The sequence below is a fragment of the Chlorocebus sabaeus genome, chromosome 10 (genome assembly GCF_047675955.1).
Source record: "Chlorocebus sabaeus isolate Y175 chromosome 10, mChlSab1.0.hap1, whole genome shotgun sequence".
Taxonomy (NCBI): domain Eukaryota; kingdom Metazoa; phylum Chordata; class Mammalia; order Primates; family Cercopithecidae; genus Chlorocebus; species Chlorocebus sabaeus.
In genome coordinates, this window is record NC_132913.1 from 3,700,404 (window position 1) to 3,718,001 (window position 17,598).

Consider the following 17,598-nt stretch of genomic DNA (forward strand, 5'->3'; position numbering starts at 1 on the left):
AATTCCTGGCCTCAAGTGAACCTCCCTCCTCAGCCTCCCCGTAGCTAGGGACTAGCTGGGACTACAGGGATCCACCACACCTGCTCATCTTGATTTAAACAATGTATTTCAAAGTAAATTGCAGACATCAGTACCTTTCTACCTAAACACTTCAGCATTGTACATCATTAACTAGAGTTCAGTATCGTTTACAGTATTTTTGTTTTGAGGTAAAATTTACATATAATGAAATGCGCAAATCCTGGCCATATATTCCATGAGTTTTAACAAAGGCGTATACACTTGTGTGACCCAAACTCCTACTAAAACTTTGCACGTTACCCCAGAAGCTCCCTCACATTCCTTCCTCATCAACCCCTGTCCTCCCGCCCCAGGGCAATCTGGGGTGCAATAGACCAGCCTGGGGCAGCCACCGTTCTGAATTCTTCTACCACAGACAAATGTTGCCTATTCTAGAACTTGATATAGATGGAGAAAGTGCTCTTTCGTCATTCAGTCAGTACTGCTGAGATCCTCCCCTGCTGTTGCTAGAGTGTTGTGTCTGTCTTTGCTTAGAACTCTCCATCGAAGGGTGGAGTCCTACTTCTGCTGTGGCCCGGCTGCTCTGCCCCGTCCCCCTCCACCCGCCACCTCCCTGTTTTCCAGACCTGCTGGTCTTCTTTCTGACCTTGCATACCCCAAGCTCATGCCACCTCAGGGTTGTTGCACTTGCTGTTCCACCGCCGGAATGCTTTTACTGCAGATGGTTGAGGGCTGGCTTTTTCCCTCATTGCGGTTTAGCTCGAACATCACCTGCTCAGAAAGTTTTCCTCACTCTTCACTCAAATCGGCCACCACCATGATCCTTTTCTTCGCAGCACTTACCCTTGTCTAAAATCTAGTTTGCATATTGATTTGTTTATTGCCCATCCTCCACCCCCTGCTAAACTCCACGAGAGCCAGGTCCATGTCTTCTTGCTCCCCGCAGTACTTCCGGTGCCCATGCAGGATAAATACTCTTGAAGGAACAAGTGGATAAATGTGTGAATGTGTGAGTGCCAGCTCTTTCCTGCAACTCTGCCCTCTTGGCTGAACTGTGGGAGGCTGGCCCTGGCTCTTTGGAGCCTCTGCATCTCCAGCAGGGCTACGCTATGCCCACAGCCCCTACCAGCTGTCACTGAGCTTGCACTGGCCCAGGGATGAGGCACGCTGGGAGCTGCACAGGGTCCTGGTTTGGCCACATACAGATCCATGTGTGCTTAGCTATCATAAGCAGGGAGGCTTTTGGGCTAAAAGGCAGGAATGAGGTCTCCTCTGTGGAGAGCATGGGCCTCTGTTGTAATGCTTTCAACTGTTCATCCTCTTTGGTTTCCACAGGACCCCGATATTCAATGAACTGTCCAGCAGCGGCTTTCTGGTGCACGGCCCCAGCAGGCCTATACGTCTGTGTCAGTAATGGTGGAAAGCCTTTCTCCCTTTATGGGCAGGTGAGCCAAGAAATTATCCATACTTAGGCTTAATCAACCATCAAATTACAGTTAAGCAGAATCAGCTGAGACACACTCGAAACAAGAAGTAATCACTTGAGGCTGTCGGATCACCTGAGGCCAGGAGTTTGCCACCAGCCTGACCAACATGGTGAAACCCATCTCTATCAAAAATACAAAATTAGCCGGACATGGTGGCGTACGCCTGTAATCTCAGCTACTTGGGAGGCTGAGGCAGGCGGATCGCTTGAACATGGGAGGCGGAGGTTGCCCTAAGTCGAGATTGCGCCATCGCACTCCAGCCTGGGCAACAAGAGCCAAACTCCGTCCCCCCTCCCCCCACAAAAAAAGTAACAGCTGCAAATGCACTCCACAATACCAGCTACTTAGGAACAGGTGTTTTTTTCCCAGCTTATTTCTGCAGCTGGAACTGCAGGATACATCAACTCATCTTTCTGAACAGCACCCGTTTATTTGTGGGTTGCTAATTCACACCGTCATTTCTAGATCACCTTTCTCTGCTGCCAGGACTGGAGTAGACCACATTTACACATCAGGCCGCCCAGCTCCCAACCCTCAGTGTGACATCTGGGCAGCTTCCAAAGATGAGCTGCACGCCACTGTCCAGCTAGAAATATCTGCCTTTAGGCAGGGCCAGGGTTTTTTGTTTTGTTTTGTTTGTTTCAAAATTTCCTCCGAAGAGATTCCCTAAATAGTTTATATCACCTCTTCCTCTTCACGCCTCTAATGGTAGCTTGTCAACAGCGCTTCATTATACAGAGGGTGCCTGGTTCCCCGGAAACATGGGAGCTGGGCATTTGGTTTTGTCGTTGAAGAAGTACCTTTCACCAAGTTAGGGCGATGGCCCGCCTCGGGGGATGAAATGGGAATTTCCCGGGGAAAGCAAGCTTGCGACTGAAGAGGGACGCTTCCCTTGGGGCGGGACTGCGTGGACTCGGGGGTCCCGGGTGCCTCGGGAGGGAGCCAGTGCCCAGATCCGCGTGGGAACTCGGGGCTTGGAAAGCCCGGGAGGGAGGTGGTCTCAGCATCGCCCCATGCCTACCATCTCCTGCAGGCGTTGGCGGTCTGGACTGCCCAGGGACGGCAGAGGGGGCGCCGGGCGGGGCGTCCCGGCGGGGCTGTGGGGGTGGGGGTGCTTGTTCGCGTTTATTATAACTGCACTCCCTTTAAAAGGAAAACTATGCCCGGAATCCGGGAGGTGGTGAGCAGAGCCCGGGTGGGAAGGAACCCGCGCCCGCCGCTGGCCGCGCTCGGTGTTCCTAGAGCTGGGGCCGTGCGGGTGGCGGGACCCACCCCCAACCTTTACTCCGACTTTTACTCCCACTCTCAGCCCCCTCACTCACCCCTCCAACCCCACCCACCGCCACCCCCACCTCTACCCCCCACCCCTCCAACCCCACCCACCGCCACTCCCACCCCTAACCCCCACCCCTCCAACCCCACCCACCGCCACCCCCACCTCTACCCCCCACCCCTCCAACCCCACCCACCGCCACCCCCACCCCTAACCCCCACCCCTCCAACCCCACCCACCGCCACCCCCACCCCTAACCCCCCACCCACCGCCACCCCCACCTCTAACCCCCCACCCACCGCCACCCCCACCTCTAACCCCCACCCCTCCAACCCCACCCACCGCCACCCCCACCTGCCACCCCCACCCCCACCTAGACGCCCTCAACCTCCCACCCTCACCTCCCCAACACCCCCCACCCTCAGTCTTGACCTCCCCACCCCACCCCGCCCCGCGGGCCCCACCCTGCCACCCCCGCCTACCCCTCTCGCGGGCTGAGCGGCTTTGGCCTTTTTTGGGCGTCTCCCTGCTCCGCGGCCCGGGCTGGCGGGCGGGTGCTCGGCTGGCGGCAGAGGGAGACCCGCGGCTACCCCGGGCTCGGCGTCGCTGCCACCATGACGGGAAGGTAACGGCCCCCACCCACGTCCCCGGGCCGGGGAGGCGGGACTGAGGGACCCCTAGCCGAGGCCCGGCTCGCCCTCCTACAGCCCGCGGCGCCACGGTCCCCGCTCCGCCCTGGAGCACCGGATTCTCGCAGCTCCCGGGGCGGCAGCGCCCGTCGGGGCCGGGGTCCCCCAGCCCCCGCGCCCCTTCCTCTGGGCGAGCGCCCGCCGCGGAAGGTGGAGCTCCTGCCCACCCGCCCGCCACCCCTGCAAGATGGGACGGCCGTCTGCTCACAACCGACGCCCAGGGCTGCGGGAGGGGGTCTTGTCCAAGGTCAGACACCTACCACGGGCAAAGGGTTCAATGGCTGTGTGCCGCCCCCGACTTCCCCGATCCCCGCTGTGCGATCCCCGATCCCCGGTGAGTGACATCTCTGGAGCCTTCCGTTTCCTCCTCTGTAAACCTGGGGTGGTCAAAATGTTTAAAATGATGAAGGGTACGTGGGGACTTGGCCAGAGCTGTGCCCAAGCACCAGCTGTGCAGGGGTTGGCAGGGAACAGGGCACTCTCCTGGGCCTGGCTCACCCTCTGCTCTCAGGCCCCTGGTTGCCATTTCACAGATGAGGTCATCAGAGGCCACAGAAGCTGGGCCACTCAGGAGGCCACAGGTCCACCAGTGTCCGGCCAGTGTTTGTCCCTGCAGCCCTTTCTGGAACTTAGCTGGGTACAAGTGCATGACTCAGGGCTGGGTGGGAGGGGCTGTCCCTGAGGCCCTGGACCCCCCTAGCCAAGTCCTGGCAGGGGGATTCTCTTCTTCAGGATCCCATGACCTGGGGCTCTGCGGGAGCTCCAGCCCTAAGAGTGACCTGTGGCTTTGCTGGGAAAAGGGGCTTGGAGAGGGCAGGGCAGTGTCCAGGGTTGTGGTCCCAAATCCCAGGCCCACAGGGGAGCTGCCTGTGATTGCCATTAAGGCTGTGGCCTGGGGTCTCAGGGCAGCCCCAGGAACCAAAAATAGCCTGTAACTTGTCACTTTGTAAGTCCTGCCCTCCAGACGCACTTCCCTGTCTTCTCCCCAAGCCTCTCTTCCCAGTCAGCTCCCCTGGCTTGGAGTCACCCCTAAGACTTGGCCCAGGCCCCTCTGCAGTGAGATGGAGGGACCCTTCCCCAGGAGAGTGGCATCTGCAGGCCCTCTGGCTGCCTGTGGTCACCCCCCAGGGTTCGGCGGGGCTGCCTCCCATTTTCCTCAGCCTGTCCCTGCCAGTTGCCGGGTTCTCACCCTCCATTTTCTAGGAAAAGAAAGTGGGGAGAGACAGGAACAGGGTCAGGAGCAGCGCAGCAGCCGCCCTGAGGTGGAGGTGGGTGAGAGGCGGTTCCTTCAGGCACAGGAGGGATGGCGAGGTGGACAGAGCCATGAAGGGAGTGGGGCAGGAATGGGAGGCCCTGAGGTGCCACTGCTCCCTGGCAAGGGGCCTCTTGCCCCTGAGTCCCTTGGGCCTTTCCCTGGAGACGGAGGTGGTCAGGTGAGCCCAGCCGGAACCACTGGGAAGGCAGGTGGTGGCGAGGGGGGCAGCCTGCCCTTACTGCTGTGGGCTCCAAGGGCCCGAGAAACTCTTATCCTCAAATGACACTGGGATGACAGTCAGCCTTTGGTGGACACTGTGTAGGGCGTTCCTCGTCCAGGCAATACTGCTTGTCTTAGAGAATAAGGAGAAACCTAGAAACATAAAAGACAACAGAAACATAAAGAGAAGGAAACGGCAACAGTTCCACTCCCGAGAGCCTCCCTTTATGCAGTTTGGGTGGCTTTCTCCTGGAGTGTTTGTTTGATACAGCTGTGGGCGATCTGAGTGCAATGCACCTGCTCCTTCAAAGGTGGCCCTGCTGCCCGCCGTGCTGGTGCCCCACCGGCTTCCCTGCCCTCCATACACAGGGATTTGGCTGGGCCAGACTGTGAGGAATGGACATCCAACCCGGCCTTCGGAGTGGGCAAGAGTTTTCCTGTCTCAGAAGCAGTGGAGTTTCATTTCCACCGTTTCATGCTGGGTGCCCTTCCCCATGTCCACTGTCCCCATGTGATCCCAGGCAGCTCCTCGTGCCTGGATCCTGGTTCTCTCAGGATCCCCCAGGCTGCCCAGAGTCAGGCTGCTTTTGGGAAACACCCTCTCTGCTCGCATACCTTCAGGGTTTCTCCCCGCCGGCTCTCCCCAGGACCTCACCAGGCAAGAGCAGAGGGAGGGCGGTGGGGAGCCGCCAAAGGGACCTGGAGTGGCCTGCGTGGCCATGCTCTCTGCAGATGAACCCGTGGGTGCTGTGTGGAGAAAGGCTGCTGGGAAGGAGATGGGGAAAGAGACAGAGGGCAGACACTAGGGAGGCCTCTCCTGGGTGGCTGAGGCGGGGTGGAGGAGAGGAGGCTGATTCAGGGTTCTGGGAGGTGGAGTGGACAGGACCCAACCGACTGGCTGTGAGGTGGGCACAGAGGGTGGGGCTTGGGAGGATGCCCCCCGTGATGGCAGGTGCGGGAGGCTGGCATGCTTGGTGTGGTTGTGGAGTGCTTGAAGAGCTGTGGCAAGTCTGAGGGGGAGCCGTGGGAGGCACCTGCGCATGGAGGGGCTGAAGCCCAGGAACAAGCCAAGCTGGGCGGGGAGTGAAGGCAGCCCGGAGCGTGGGTGGCATGCCGTGGGAAGAGAGGGGGCTCGGCCTCAGCAGCAACCCAGGGGCTTTGGAACTTACAACCATGAGATCTTTGACTATCACAGCTGAAGGGACCTCTGGCATCACCATTGTTCTGCAGGGAGGTGGACATGGGGAAGGCCTACCAGGGACTCAGCTGTCCCTGGCATTCCTGGAAATGGAGCCTGGGATGTTGACACCCATGGCCGTGTGAGCTCAGTGGCTTGGCTGCATAAAGTGGAGTCCACCCACCATGTGACCGTCATGTGTGTTATGTGTGAGGCTGTCGTATGCCAGATTGTGTGCTGAGTCCATGCTTAGTACAGCGCACAGCAGGCTGTTAGATCCCTGCCCTCATATCCACCAATCCTGCCCCTCCTGCGGCTGGAGCATGCCCAGTGGTCCCCTAGGCAGAAGGAGTCAGCTGTGGGGCAGCTGAGTGCAGCCAGAGCCCTCAGCACAGCACAGGGGGCTGCAGTGGCATCAGGGTTTAAGCAAAGTATGAAGTGGGTAACAATTGATGTGGCTTGTGATGTGGCACCACTGAACCCTGAGCCCCAGACTGGGCCAGGGGGGCACTGCCATGGCCCCTCACCTCCTTCCCTTTTCTTCTACTTCTGGTGCTGACTGGCCCCTTCTCGCTGGCCAGTGGCATAATAGGGATGGGGGGACTGATCTGCAGGGTGTCCAGTCCCGTGGCGTGAATACCCCCACCTGGGTTCATGTCAAACCGCCAACGCTTGAATTGGCATTCACGCTTTACAGAATTCCTGAATAGTTAGCAGTCAGCACTTGTGAGCTGGCAAGGGACCGCCCAGGCAGCCACTGTGGAGAGGAGCCTGGGTTTCCCACCCACAGTGGGCCATCCTTCTTCTCTGTGTCCCTATCTGTGCTGTGCCACATGCAGGCTTTCTTTCTCTTGTTTTGAGATGGAGTCTTGCTCTGTCACCCAGGCTGGAGTGCAGTAGTGCGATCTCAGCTCACTGCAACCTCTGCCTCCCAGATTCAAGCAATTCTCCTGCCTTAGCCTCCCGAGTAGCTGGGACTACAGGTGCCTACCACCACGACCGGCTAATTTTTTTGTGTATTTTTAGTAGAGACAGGGTTTTTACTGTGGTCTCTACCAAAAAAACAGGTTTTTACCGTGTTGGCCAGGGTGGTCTTGATCTTCTGACCTTGTGATCCACCTGCCTCGGCCTCCCAAAGTGCTGTGATTACAGGCGTAAGCCACTGTGCCCAGCCTGCATGCAGGCTTAACCATCCCTTAGGTCTTCATTTCCAGGTGGGGAAGGGAAGCACTGTCACTGTCCTCCTTGTTCTGTTTAGGTATAGCATGTACATTTCTGAAGGTGAATATTTACTTAGATGACTTAGCAGGAAACCACCCTAATGAGATACTTCTGTGGGTGAATGCATATGTCTTGCTGAGATGAGGTGACTGAATACACATATGAACGTAAAACCTACTGTGTCCTCACCCATGTCCTTGGAGGAATACACGGGAAACTCGTGGAGTTGTTTTCAGCCTCCCGGTGAGGAGTCTGGTGGGGGAGCAGGCTCTGGAGGACAGCCTGTTTGTGGTGCCTCTGCCCACTGGGCTGAGGGCACGTGCCCCAGGGCCTTGGGGAGGCAGCCCTGCCTCACAGCTTGGGGCCTCAGTTCCAGCCTCTAGGAAACCATGTAGTTGCATTCTTCATTACTCATGTGTTTTTTAAAATTGGAGACATAGTTCACATATTATTAAATTCACCATTTTAGTTGTACAATTCAGTGGTTTTTAGTACATTCACAAGGTTGTGCAACCATCACCATTAATTCCAGAACATTTTAATCATCCCTAAAAGAAACCTTGTACTGATTTGCAGACAATCCCCATCTCCCCCTCCTCCCAGCCCTGGCCACCAGTAACCTGCCTTCTGTCTCTACAGATTTGCCTGTTCTGGACATTTCACATAAATGGAACCATATATTATATGGCCTTTTGTGCCTGACTTCTTTCATTTATTAAGAACATATTTCCAAGGTTCATCCATATATCGTAGCATGAATCAGTACTTCATTCCTTTTTCTGGGTAAATAATATTCCATTGTGCCGCAGTTTGTTTCTCCATTCACCCGTGGTGGACGTTTGAATTGTTTCCACTTTTTGGCTACCGTGAATAACACTGCTATGAACATTCCTATACAAGTTTTTGTGTGAACATACATTTTCTCCTTGAATATATACCCAGGACTGGACTTGCTGGGCATATGGTAACTCTTACATTATACTTTTTGAGGAATTGCCAAGCTGTTTTCCAAATAATTGAACAATTTTACATTTATTAAATTTTACACCAGGAATGTATGAAGGTTCCAATTTCCCGACATCCTTGCTGATGCTTGTCATTGTTGTCTGGTTTAGTGGGTGTGAAGAGGTGTCATATTGTGGTTTTGATTTCCACTTCTCTAATGACTGATAACGTTGAGCATCTTTTCATGTGTCTGTTGGCCACTTGTAAATCCTCTTGGGAGAAATGTCCATTCAAACTCTTCGCCCATCTTTAAATTGGGTTGTCTTTTTATTGTTGAATTATAAGAGTTCCTTATTTATTTGGATACTAGACACTTCTCAGACATCTGATTTGTAATTTTTTTCAGATGGAATCTCGCTCTGTCACCCAGGCTGGAGTGCAGTGGTGTAATCTCAGCTCACTACAACCTCCGCCTCCCAGGTTCAAGCGATTCTTCTGCCTCAGCCTCCCCAGTAGCTGGGACTACAGGCATGTGCCACCATGCCCGGCCTTTTTTTTTTTTTTTTTTTTTTTTTAGTATTTTTAGTAGAGGGGGTTTCACCATTTTGGCCAGGCTGGTCTTGAACTCCTGACCTCAGGTGATCCTCCCGCCTCTGCCTCCCAAAGTGCTGGGATTACAGGTGTGAGACACCGTGCCCAGCCGATTTGCAAATATTTTTTCCTTTTCTGTGGATCATCTTTTCACTTTCTTGATTATGTCATTTGAGACACACAAGTATTAAATTTTAATGAAATCCAATTTATTTCCTTATTCTTTAGTTGCTTGAGTTTTTGTTGTCATGTTTGGGAAACTATTGCCTAATTCTAGCTCATGAAATGAAAACATCTCTTTTCTTCTAGGAGTTTTATACTTTTAGCTCTAACATTTAGGTTTTTGATCTATTGTGAGTCAATTTTTTTAATATATATATGGCATGAAGTAAGGGTTTAAACTAAATCTTTTGCATGTAGCTATCCAGTTGTCCTATCATCATTTGTTGATAAGACTACTCTTTCACCCATTGAATGGTCTTGGCACTCTTGTCAAAATTCAGTTGACCACAAACATATGGGATTATTTTTGGACTCTCTTTTGAGACAGGGTTTCACTCTTTCACCCAGGCTGGAGTGCAGTGGCAAGATCTTGGTACACTGCAGTGTCAACCTCCCTGGGCTCAGGTGATCTTCCTACCTGAGCCTCCTGAGTAGCTGGAACCACAGGTACACACCACCACACCTGGCTACTTTCTGTATTTTTTGTAGAGATGAGATTTTGCCATGTTGCCCAGGCTGGTCTTGAACTCCTGGGCTCTGCCTGCCTCAGCCTTCCAAAGTACTGGGAATATAGGCATAAACCACTGTACCCAGCCTATTTCTGGGCTCTTGGTTCTGTTCTATGGGTGTATATGTCTATCCTTACACCAGTGCCACACTTGTAATTTTTAGTAAGTAAATTATAATTTTTAAGTAAGTTTTGAAATGGAAAGCATGAGTCTTCTTTGTTGTTGTTGTTGTTGTTGTTTTGTGATGGAGTCTCAGTCTGTCACCCAGGGTGGAATGCAGTGGCCTGATCTCAGCTCACCGCAACCTCTGCCTCCTGGGTTCAAGCGATTCTCCTGCCTCAGCCTTCCGAGTAGGTGGGACTACAAGTGTGTGCCATCACGCCTGGCTAATTTTTGTATTTTTAGTAGAAATGGGGTTTTGCCATGTTGGCCAGGATAGTCTTGAACTACTGACCTCAAGTGATCCACCCACCTTGGCCTCCCAAAATGCTAGGATTGCAGGTGTAAGCCACTGCACCTGGCCTTTTTTTTTTTTTTTTTAAAGTTTTTTTGATTATTCTGTATCACCTGCATTTTCTTGTAAATTTTAGGAATGCCTTGTCTATTTATTTTAAAAAGGCAGGAATTTTAATGGAGATTGCATTGAATCTATAGGTCAATTTGATGTAGTGTTGTATTGCCATCTTAACAATATTGTTTTCCAATCCATGAATATGGGATATCTTTATCTTTATTTAGGTCTTCTTTAATTTCTTTCAATAATGTTTTATACTTTTCAGTGAATAAGAAGTATTGCACTTATTTTGTTAAACTTACTCCTAAGTATTTTACTCGTTTTGATGCTGTCCCAGATGGGGTTGTTTTATTTCATATTCAGATTTCTCATTGCTAGTGATTCTTGTATAATGATCTTATACCTTGCAGACTTATTGAACTCATTTCTTAGCTGTAAATAGGGTTTCTTTTTTTGAGGGGGGATTCTTCAGGGTTTTCTATATATGAGTATGTAATATGCAAATAAAAATAGTTTTACTCTTCCTTCTCAAACTAGATGTCTTTTATTTCTTTTTCTTGTCTAACTGTCCTTGATAGAATCTCCAGTGCCATGCTGAAAACAAATGGCAAGACTGGAAATCCCCCTGACCTTAGGAGGAAAGCATTCATTTTCTCAACACTAGGTACAATGTTAGCTATGGGTTTTTGGTAGATGTTGCTTATCAAATTGAAGAAGTTCCCTTCTATTCCTAGTTTGTTGGGTGCTTTTATTATGAAAGGGTGTTAGATTTTGCCAAATGTGTTTTCTGCATCTATTGAGATGGTCATAGAGTGTCCTCCCTTTATTCTATTGATATAGTATGTTACATTGAATTTTGGATGTGAAACAAACCCTATATTCTTGGGATAAATCCCATTTGGTCATATTGTATAATACTTTATATATAGAGTGTTAGATTTAGTTTATTGTATTTTATCAAGGACATTTGCATCTATGTGACCTTTGTGTTTTATTTTGATATCAAGGTAATACTTACAGAATGAGTTGTGAAGTGTTCCCTCCTAGTCTTTCTTTTTTTGGAAAGATTTTGTGAAGGTTTGGTGTATTTTTTTTTTCTCTCTCTCTCTTTTTGAGACAAGATCTCACTCTGTCACCCAGGCTGGAGTGCAGTGGCGTGATCTCAGCTCACTGCAACCTCCGCCTTCTGGGTTCAAGTGATTCTCCTGCCTGCCTCAGCCTCCTGAGTAGCTGGGATTATAGGCGTGTGCCACCACACTGGTGTTTTGTGTGTGTTTGTTTGTTTGAAGGTTTGGTGTTAATTCTAGTTAAACCTTTGATATAATTCACCAGTGAAGCCATGTAGCTCTGGCTTTACTCTGTGGGAAGTTTTTTGGTTACTCTCTGTCTCTTTACATGTTATTGGCCTTATTTGGTGATTTGGTTAGGCTTCGTGTTCCCACCCAAATCTCATCTTGAATTGTAATCGCTATAATCCTCACGTGTCAAGGGAGAGACCAGGTGGGGATAATTGAATCATGGGGGCGTTTCCCCTCACGCTGTTCTCATGATAGTGAGTGAGTTCTCACAAGAACTGCTGGTTTTATAAGGGGCTCATCTGCCTTCGCTTCGTATTTCTTCCTGCCACCTTGTGAAGAAGATGTCTTGATTCCCCTTTGCCTTCTGCCCTGACTGTAAGTTTCCTGAGTCCTCCCCAGCCCTGTTAAACTGTGAGTTGATTAAACCTCTTTCCTTTATAATTTACTGAGTCTCATGCAGTTCTTAATAGCAGTATGAAAATAGACTGATACATTTGGATTTTCTATTTCTTTTTGAGTCTGTTTTGGTAGTGTCCTTCTAGGAATTTCTCCATTTCAGATAGATTATTTCATTTATTGGCATACAGTTGTTTATAATATTCCATTCTGTTACTTCCTTACTGGGAACACAGGCTATTATTGTTTTTCAAGGCAGGCATGGAGTTAGGGAGCAGGAATAAGGGACTAGGATAAGTTAAAACAACACAAACCTCACTGTTGTTGTTGTGTTTTGTTTGTTTGTTTTACCAAGATTCATCTGTTTTTCTTGACCAAACGTTCCTAGGGTTACTGAAAACGTTCCTAGGTTACTTTGGTGGATTTGCAGAGTTCTGAAAGAGTAGATTCTTATAATTTTTGCTGGATTTTTCATTGCTTTTATGGAGGGATGAACTTCTGGAGGTCCTTACTCCACCACTTTTTGCTGACATCACTCTCGGTGTGTTTGCAAATGTCTAGAGCCGGAGCACTGACCCAAATCCCATTTGGTCACGGTGTATAATACTTTGTATAGAGTTCTAGATTCAGTTTGCAGTATCTGTGGCCCCCAATCCCATCCCTGCAGCAGGACAGGCTGCAGAATGGGTGGTAAGGTTGTACAGAGATTTAGGATTTGGGCTCAATCAGACTCTAAGCCTCTCTCAATTTCTAGCCTTCCATGTCCACTTTTATAGTAAATATTTGTTGAATTGATTAGTACTTGGTAAACTTCTGCTTGAACTTCATTGACAAATTATGTTGTACAAAACACTTGTAGCTGTAGCCTCCCTTCCAGCATTATATGTGACCCTTGGAGCCCTAAATAAATGTTTCCTCCTTACAGAAAACTGTGGGTTTGCATGAGAGTCCTGGATTCTAGTGTTGAGGATTTCCACACGGATGGGCTGAGTCGGGAGTGGTGAGAGGAGCCTAGGCCCTATCACATTGACTTGTAGCTGCTGTAAGAACATTTTCTGCATAAGTTTTCTTAAGCATTCAGCTACCTACATCAGAGAGTCAGCGGTATTCCTTATTCATTTTGGCTCCTCTGGGCTCAGCTTCTCCATGCCCTTTAGCTCCTGGGGCCACCTTTAAAATCTATTTGTTGAATTGATCAGTGTTGGGCAACTTTGGAATTGGGCTGCATTTACAAGTTATATTGTACCCAATGCTTGTCATCACTTGACTGCCAGGGTGCTTAATGAGTGCCTCCTCCTGTTGGGACTTGCTGGGTGAGTGTGTTCCTCGGTGGCGTGTAGGCCTGGTATCTGAGTGCCAGTGAGCCCCTCCAAGGCTTTCTCCCACCCTAGTTTGGGAGGATCAGTGCCCTGCTGTCTTTAGTGATGGCTGCCAGCTCTTGCTTTCGGAAGGCAGAAGGCTCAAGCTTTCTGACCTTTCTAGAAAAGCCTTTCAGGGAAACAGAGTCAATGTTAAAGATTTCCACGAGTGCTCCGGATCTTTATTGTATTGCTGACCAGGGTCACCTTGGCCACAGTTTGGATGCCGACCGTGGGTGCTTATGAGTCACAAGGAACTTTGCCAGTCTCTCTGGGTAAAAATGCGGGGGGCATGGTGCTTTCCTGGTGGTTTCCATCAGGTCCGTCTGCATCTGTTCCCCTGGAAGCTGGAGGATTGCCTTTTCTCTAAGCCTCTTTTGGGGTGCCTGACCATTTGCTGGCCAGATCCAGATGATCGGCTCTGCCCTGGTCTGGGTGCTCCAGGGTGATGTTTGTGGCAGAGGCTCTCAGAGAAGCGAGCAAAGCAGAGTGTGGGCCTGTGCGGCTCCGGTCCTCGGTTTCTTACCCGTTGGCAGGGATCCTAAAGGCGCCAGGTCCTCCCCGTCCTCCTCCGCTGACTCTACCCTCCTCAGTGTGTCCACGGGCACAGGCTTTCCTCCTGGCAGGTGGCAGCTGGAGACCTCCTGGGTGTCCTGCCGCCACTGCGGACCTCACCTCAGTGCTGTCTGGGGCCTTCCCAGACCAGTCCCTCCCAGCGGGACCCAACCCTGCCAGCCTCAGCTTTAGGAGCTGCCCGCACGGCTCAAACAATATCCTTTCTATTTGGAGTTGACTCCACTGCCCTTTGGAGATCCCAGCGCGTAACGTGAGCTGGCGACCAGCGCGGGGGAGGCGCCCACACGCCCGTCCCGTCGCGGTGTCTGGCCCGAGGCGGCCACACCGCCCCTCCGAGGTGGTCCCTCGGCCCCTGCACCAGGCTGCCCGCGCCCGCGTCCTCGAGGCGGCTGCCCTGCGCCATGGCGGCCCGGCTGGGTGCGCTGGCCGCCTCGGGGCTGTACCGGCGGCGCCAGCACCGGCAGAGCCCGACGCCCGCAGCGGGGTAGGTGGCCAGGGGCGGGGCAGGTGGCGGGGACAATGGCCGGAAAGCTGCCGCGGCTGGGCAGGCCTTCCCTCGGAAACCCGGCCGGGCCCTCCGACACCGTGGGCTCTCTCCCCGGGCGTCGGATGGGCCCTGGGCTGGCGACAGGGTGGGCGCGTGCGACTTTATCTAACTGGGTTGGATGTCACCTGTGATCAGCTCTCTTGGCAGGGTGTGCCCAGGGACCTGTGTTAGAGGGCAGGGAGCCTGTGCAGCCCCCAGCACTGCTTTCAGACTGGGGTGATGATGCTGCACTTTGTAAATGAGGAGACAGGCTCTGAGCAGAGTGGGCACCTGCTGGACTCACCCACCCCAAACATGGCACTGTGATTTGAACCCAGGTTAGACTGACTCCAAAGCCTGCCCTGCTTCATTCCATGGAGGACTGCCAGTGTAGACAGGCTCCTTTTGGGCTGGGAGGAGGCGGTAGTGGAGTTGAGGATGGTCCTCAGGGCATCTCAGAGGATGAGTTGGTTCTGGATGGCGAGGTTGGGAGGGGCACGGGGATGGTGGTGGAGCCACCTCCCCTCACTCTTGGGGTCAGGGGCACGAGGAGGAGCTCCTAGCCATGTTGCCTTTGCAGGGCCCAGGGGCCAGTGGGGGAGAGAGAGCAATAGGGCTGTGAGCTTGGGATCCTTGATCAAAGTGACAGATGGGGACCCTGGGGAGGAGGCCAAGGCTGGGCAGAAGGGCTGGGGGGCCAGAAAGGGAGCCAGGAGCATAAGTAACAGACATAGGGGAGGGCCTGGAGGACCCAGGAGCAGAGGAAAGCCAGGGCCACCCAGGGCAAGCACAGCCCGCTCTGAGCTCCTCCTATGTGGTCACGGAAGGCTCCCAGAGGGGCAGTTAGAGGACTGAGCCATCGAAGATATCTTCTGCTGAGAATAGAGGAGGAAGGAGGGCACCAAATGGAGGGCAGGAACTGCAGGCCAGCAGCACGGCCATCTGTGGAGTCCCTGCTGCACCCTGGGCTCCCGCCTGTGCTGGCGCGGCAGGTCTGGTGCAGCCTGCTGTTCAGGTGGGGACCCGCAGACACCTGCGTGTGGCAGAGCTGGAGCAGGCATCCTCACTGGCCAGCCTCTGGACAGCCCTGGATGCGTGTGGCATCACTGTGGTACCAGGCTGTGGGTGGCCAGGGCACTGATGGCCCCAAGGCTGGTCTGGAGAGTGATTTTCACGGTACTGACACCACAGCTGAGATGCAGGCAGGACAGGCACGATGATGACAGCCCTGAGCATGCACACACATGTGACTATTCACACTGTTTCTCTTTGAACTTCTGGTTCACGTCCTCTGTTAGTTCTCTGTTGTCAGTGTGACGTTTCAGGCGTACCTACTTGAAAGCAAAGCCACTAGAGCAAAGAGGTATGGCAAGGGCTTCAGAAAAAGCTTTAATTTCAGACAGGTTTCATACTGATTTGGAGTCTGTTTCCGATGGTGTCAATGCATCCTGTGTATAGCAGCCCAAGGCAGGATGTTCATTTTTAGCGTCCCCATGGCTTTGTGTACATTTTTGTTGACCTCATGTAGCCAGGTGACCCCTGACACTGGCCTCTGGCTGGCTTCGTGGAGGCGGGGCAGGGAGGAGGCCCAGGCAGTGCTGAGGGACTGAAGGTGCTCCCTGGGCTGTGCTGCAGTGGGGTCCCTCCCCGAAGCCCTCTGCACCTGGAATGGTGCCTATCAGTGCGGGGGCTCAGTGAAGACTTGTTGGATGAAACACGAAAGCATGGGCTGCACTTGCAGGACTCCCCTCACTTACTCCCTCCCTGGAGGTAGCTATTCCTGGCCAATTTTATAGATGAGGAAGTTGAGGTTCAGAGTCCTCTGCTGCAGGTCACACAGGCAGGGGTTGTCCGGGCCTGGGTTGCAGCCTGGTGTGCCTGGTTATAGAGGACACACCCCTGGCCTGACTGCTGCTCAGGCTGACGTGGCCTCAGCAACACTGGCTCGTCTTGGGTGTGACCAGACCCCTTGTGGCTGGCCCCTGACTCTTCCCAGATCCTTACACTCTCTTCCTAGACTCAGATATCGGGGAGGCTGGGATGGAAGAAAGTCTGGGGTTGCTGAAGAAACAGAATCTGGAATGGGGGATGCCAGGAGGAGATGGGGGGAGCATGAGTCTAATCCTGTGTGACCCTCAGCTCGTTACTAACCCTCTCTGTGCTTCGATCTCCTTATCTGGAACCAGCCTCCTCCCCTTACGAAGGCCTGAACAGAGCAGGCTCCTCTGATCCCACCCCAGACTCAGGGACATCTTGAAACAAATTGGCTTGTGTCAGCTGTCAAGACTAAGAGCATTCTGGGGTGCTGGGGAAGGGCACGAGATGGTGTGCTCTACCCCAGATCTGGGGTTTGGCTTCCATGTTGGGCATGCCCTGGGCAGTATGTTCTATGTAGTCCAGCTGGGGGCGGGTAGTGGTGTCTCCTGGGGGATAACTGGGCAGACTGTGTTCCCTATCCTGAAGGAATGTGCAAAGGAGGACATGGAATGTCCACAACTCTGACCCTTTGCCCTCCCGCAGGGACTGCAGACAGCCTGCAGGCCTTCCCCTGGGCTGAGCCATGCAGAGGGACTCTGGAAGGCTCCCAGAGTTGCTGGAAAACAACAGTTCTTTTTATCCAGCGCTTTGCCCGCCTGGCCTGGTGCTCTGTGCTGGACACGTGGGCGTCATTCATTCTTCACTTTGGCTCCTCGAGGTGGCTACTGTTTCCCTCGTGCACCTCTTTATAGAAGAGGAAATGAGGCCTGGAGAAGCCAGCACCTTTCTTGAGGTTCCAGGCCGGTGGCTGGGGCTATCAGGTGTAAAGCTGGGCACGTGGGTGCAGGCCTCTTCCTCCCCTGCAGGAGTCAGCAAACGTGTACTCTCACGGTGCTGAATCTCCATTGTCTCTGCATGCTTCTGTCTGTTCGTCTTTGCCCTTGGATCAGAATGTTCCTGTGCTCCCCGGTGGGATGTCCTGGGGATGCAGCCCCGGAGCCTTTCACAGAGCTACTGTTAGGGGCTCTGGTGCCTGTGACTTGGCCTGGGGCAGCCCCTGGGCATAGGAGGGAGGTGGCGACCCCCACCCCCCACCTGCTTATGCCAGGCTTTGTGCAAGGTCTGCCGGGCACAGGCGGCAATGATCTCACTGGAGGCGTCTGGGAACCAGCCAGGGAACTGGTTAGGGACCAGTTTCCAGGTTCGACTGGAAGATGAGCAGGAAGGTAGAGGAGAGAGGGTATGGCCAGGCTGCTGTTAGGACCCTGGTGGTGTGTCCAGAATTGGTTCCTTTTGGGGGTTTCTTGGTCTCGCTGACTTCAAGAATGAAGCCGCAGACCCTCG

General features: G+C 52.7%; 1 protein-coding gene across 4 annotated transcripts in view; it reads left to right on the forward strand.

Annotated features, from left to right (window-relative positions):
* Positions 1–3,229: 3,229 nt before the first annotated feature.
* Positions 3,230–17,598, forward strand: part of LIMS2 (LIM zinc finger domain containing 2) — a 36,413-nt gene continuing 22,044 nt past the window's right edge. Inside the window, exon 1 of one of the 4 annotated variants that reach the window (XM_007964604.3) lies at positions 3,230–3,406. Coding sequence is in view for 3 of the 4 variants with exons in the window: in XM_007964603.3 (XP_007962794.2) it covers positions 3,748–3,804 (57 nt within the window). In the remaining variant the exon portion in view is untranslated. Of the gene's footprint in view, positions 3,407–3,732; positions 3,805–17,598 lie in introns of those variants that run through there. The other 3 variants (XM_007964601.3, XM_007964606.3, XM_007964603.3) reach the window with 3 other exon arrangements.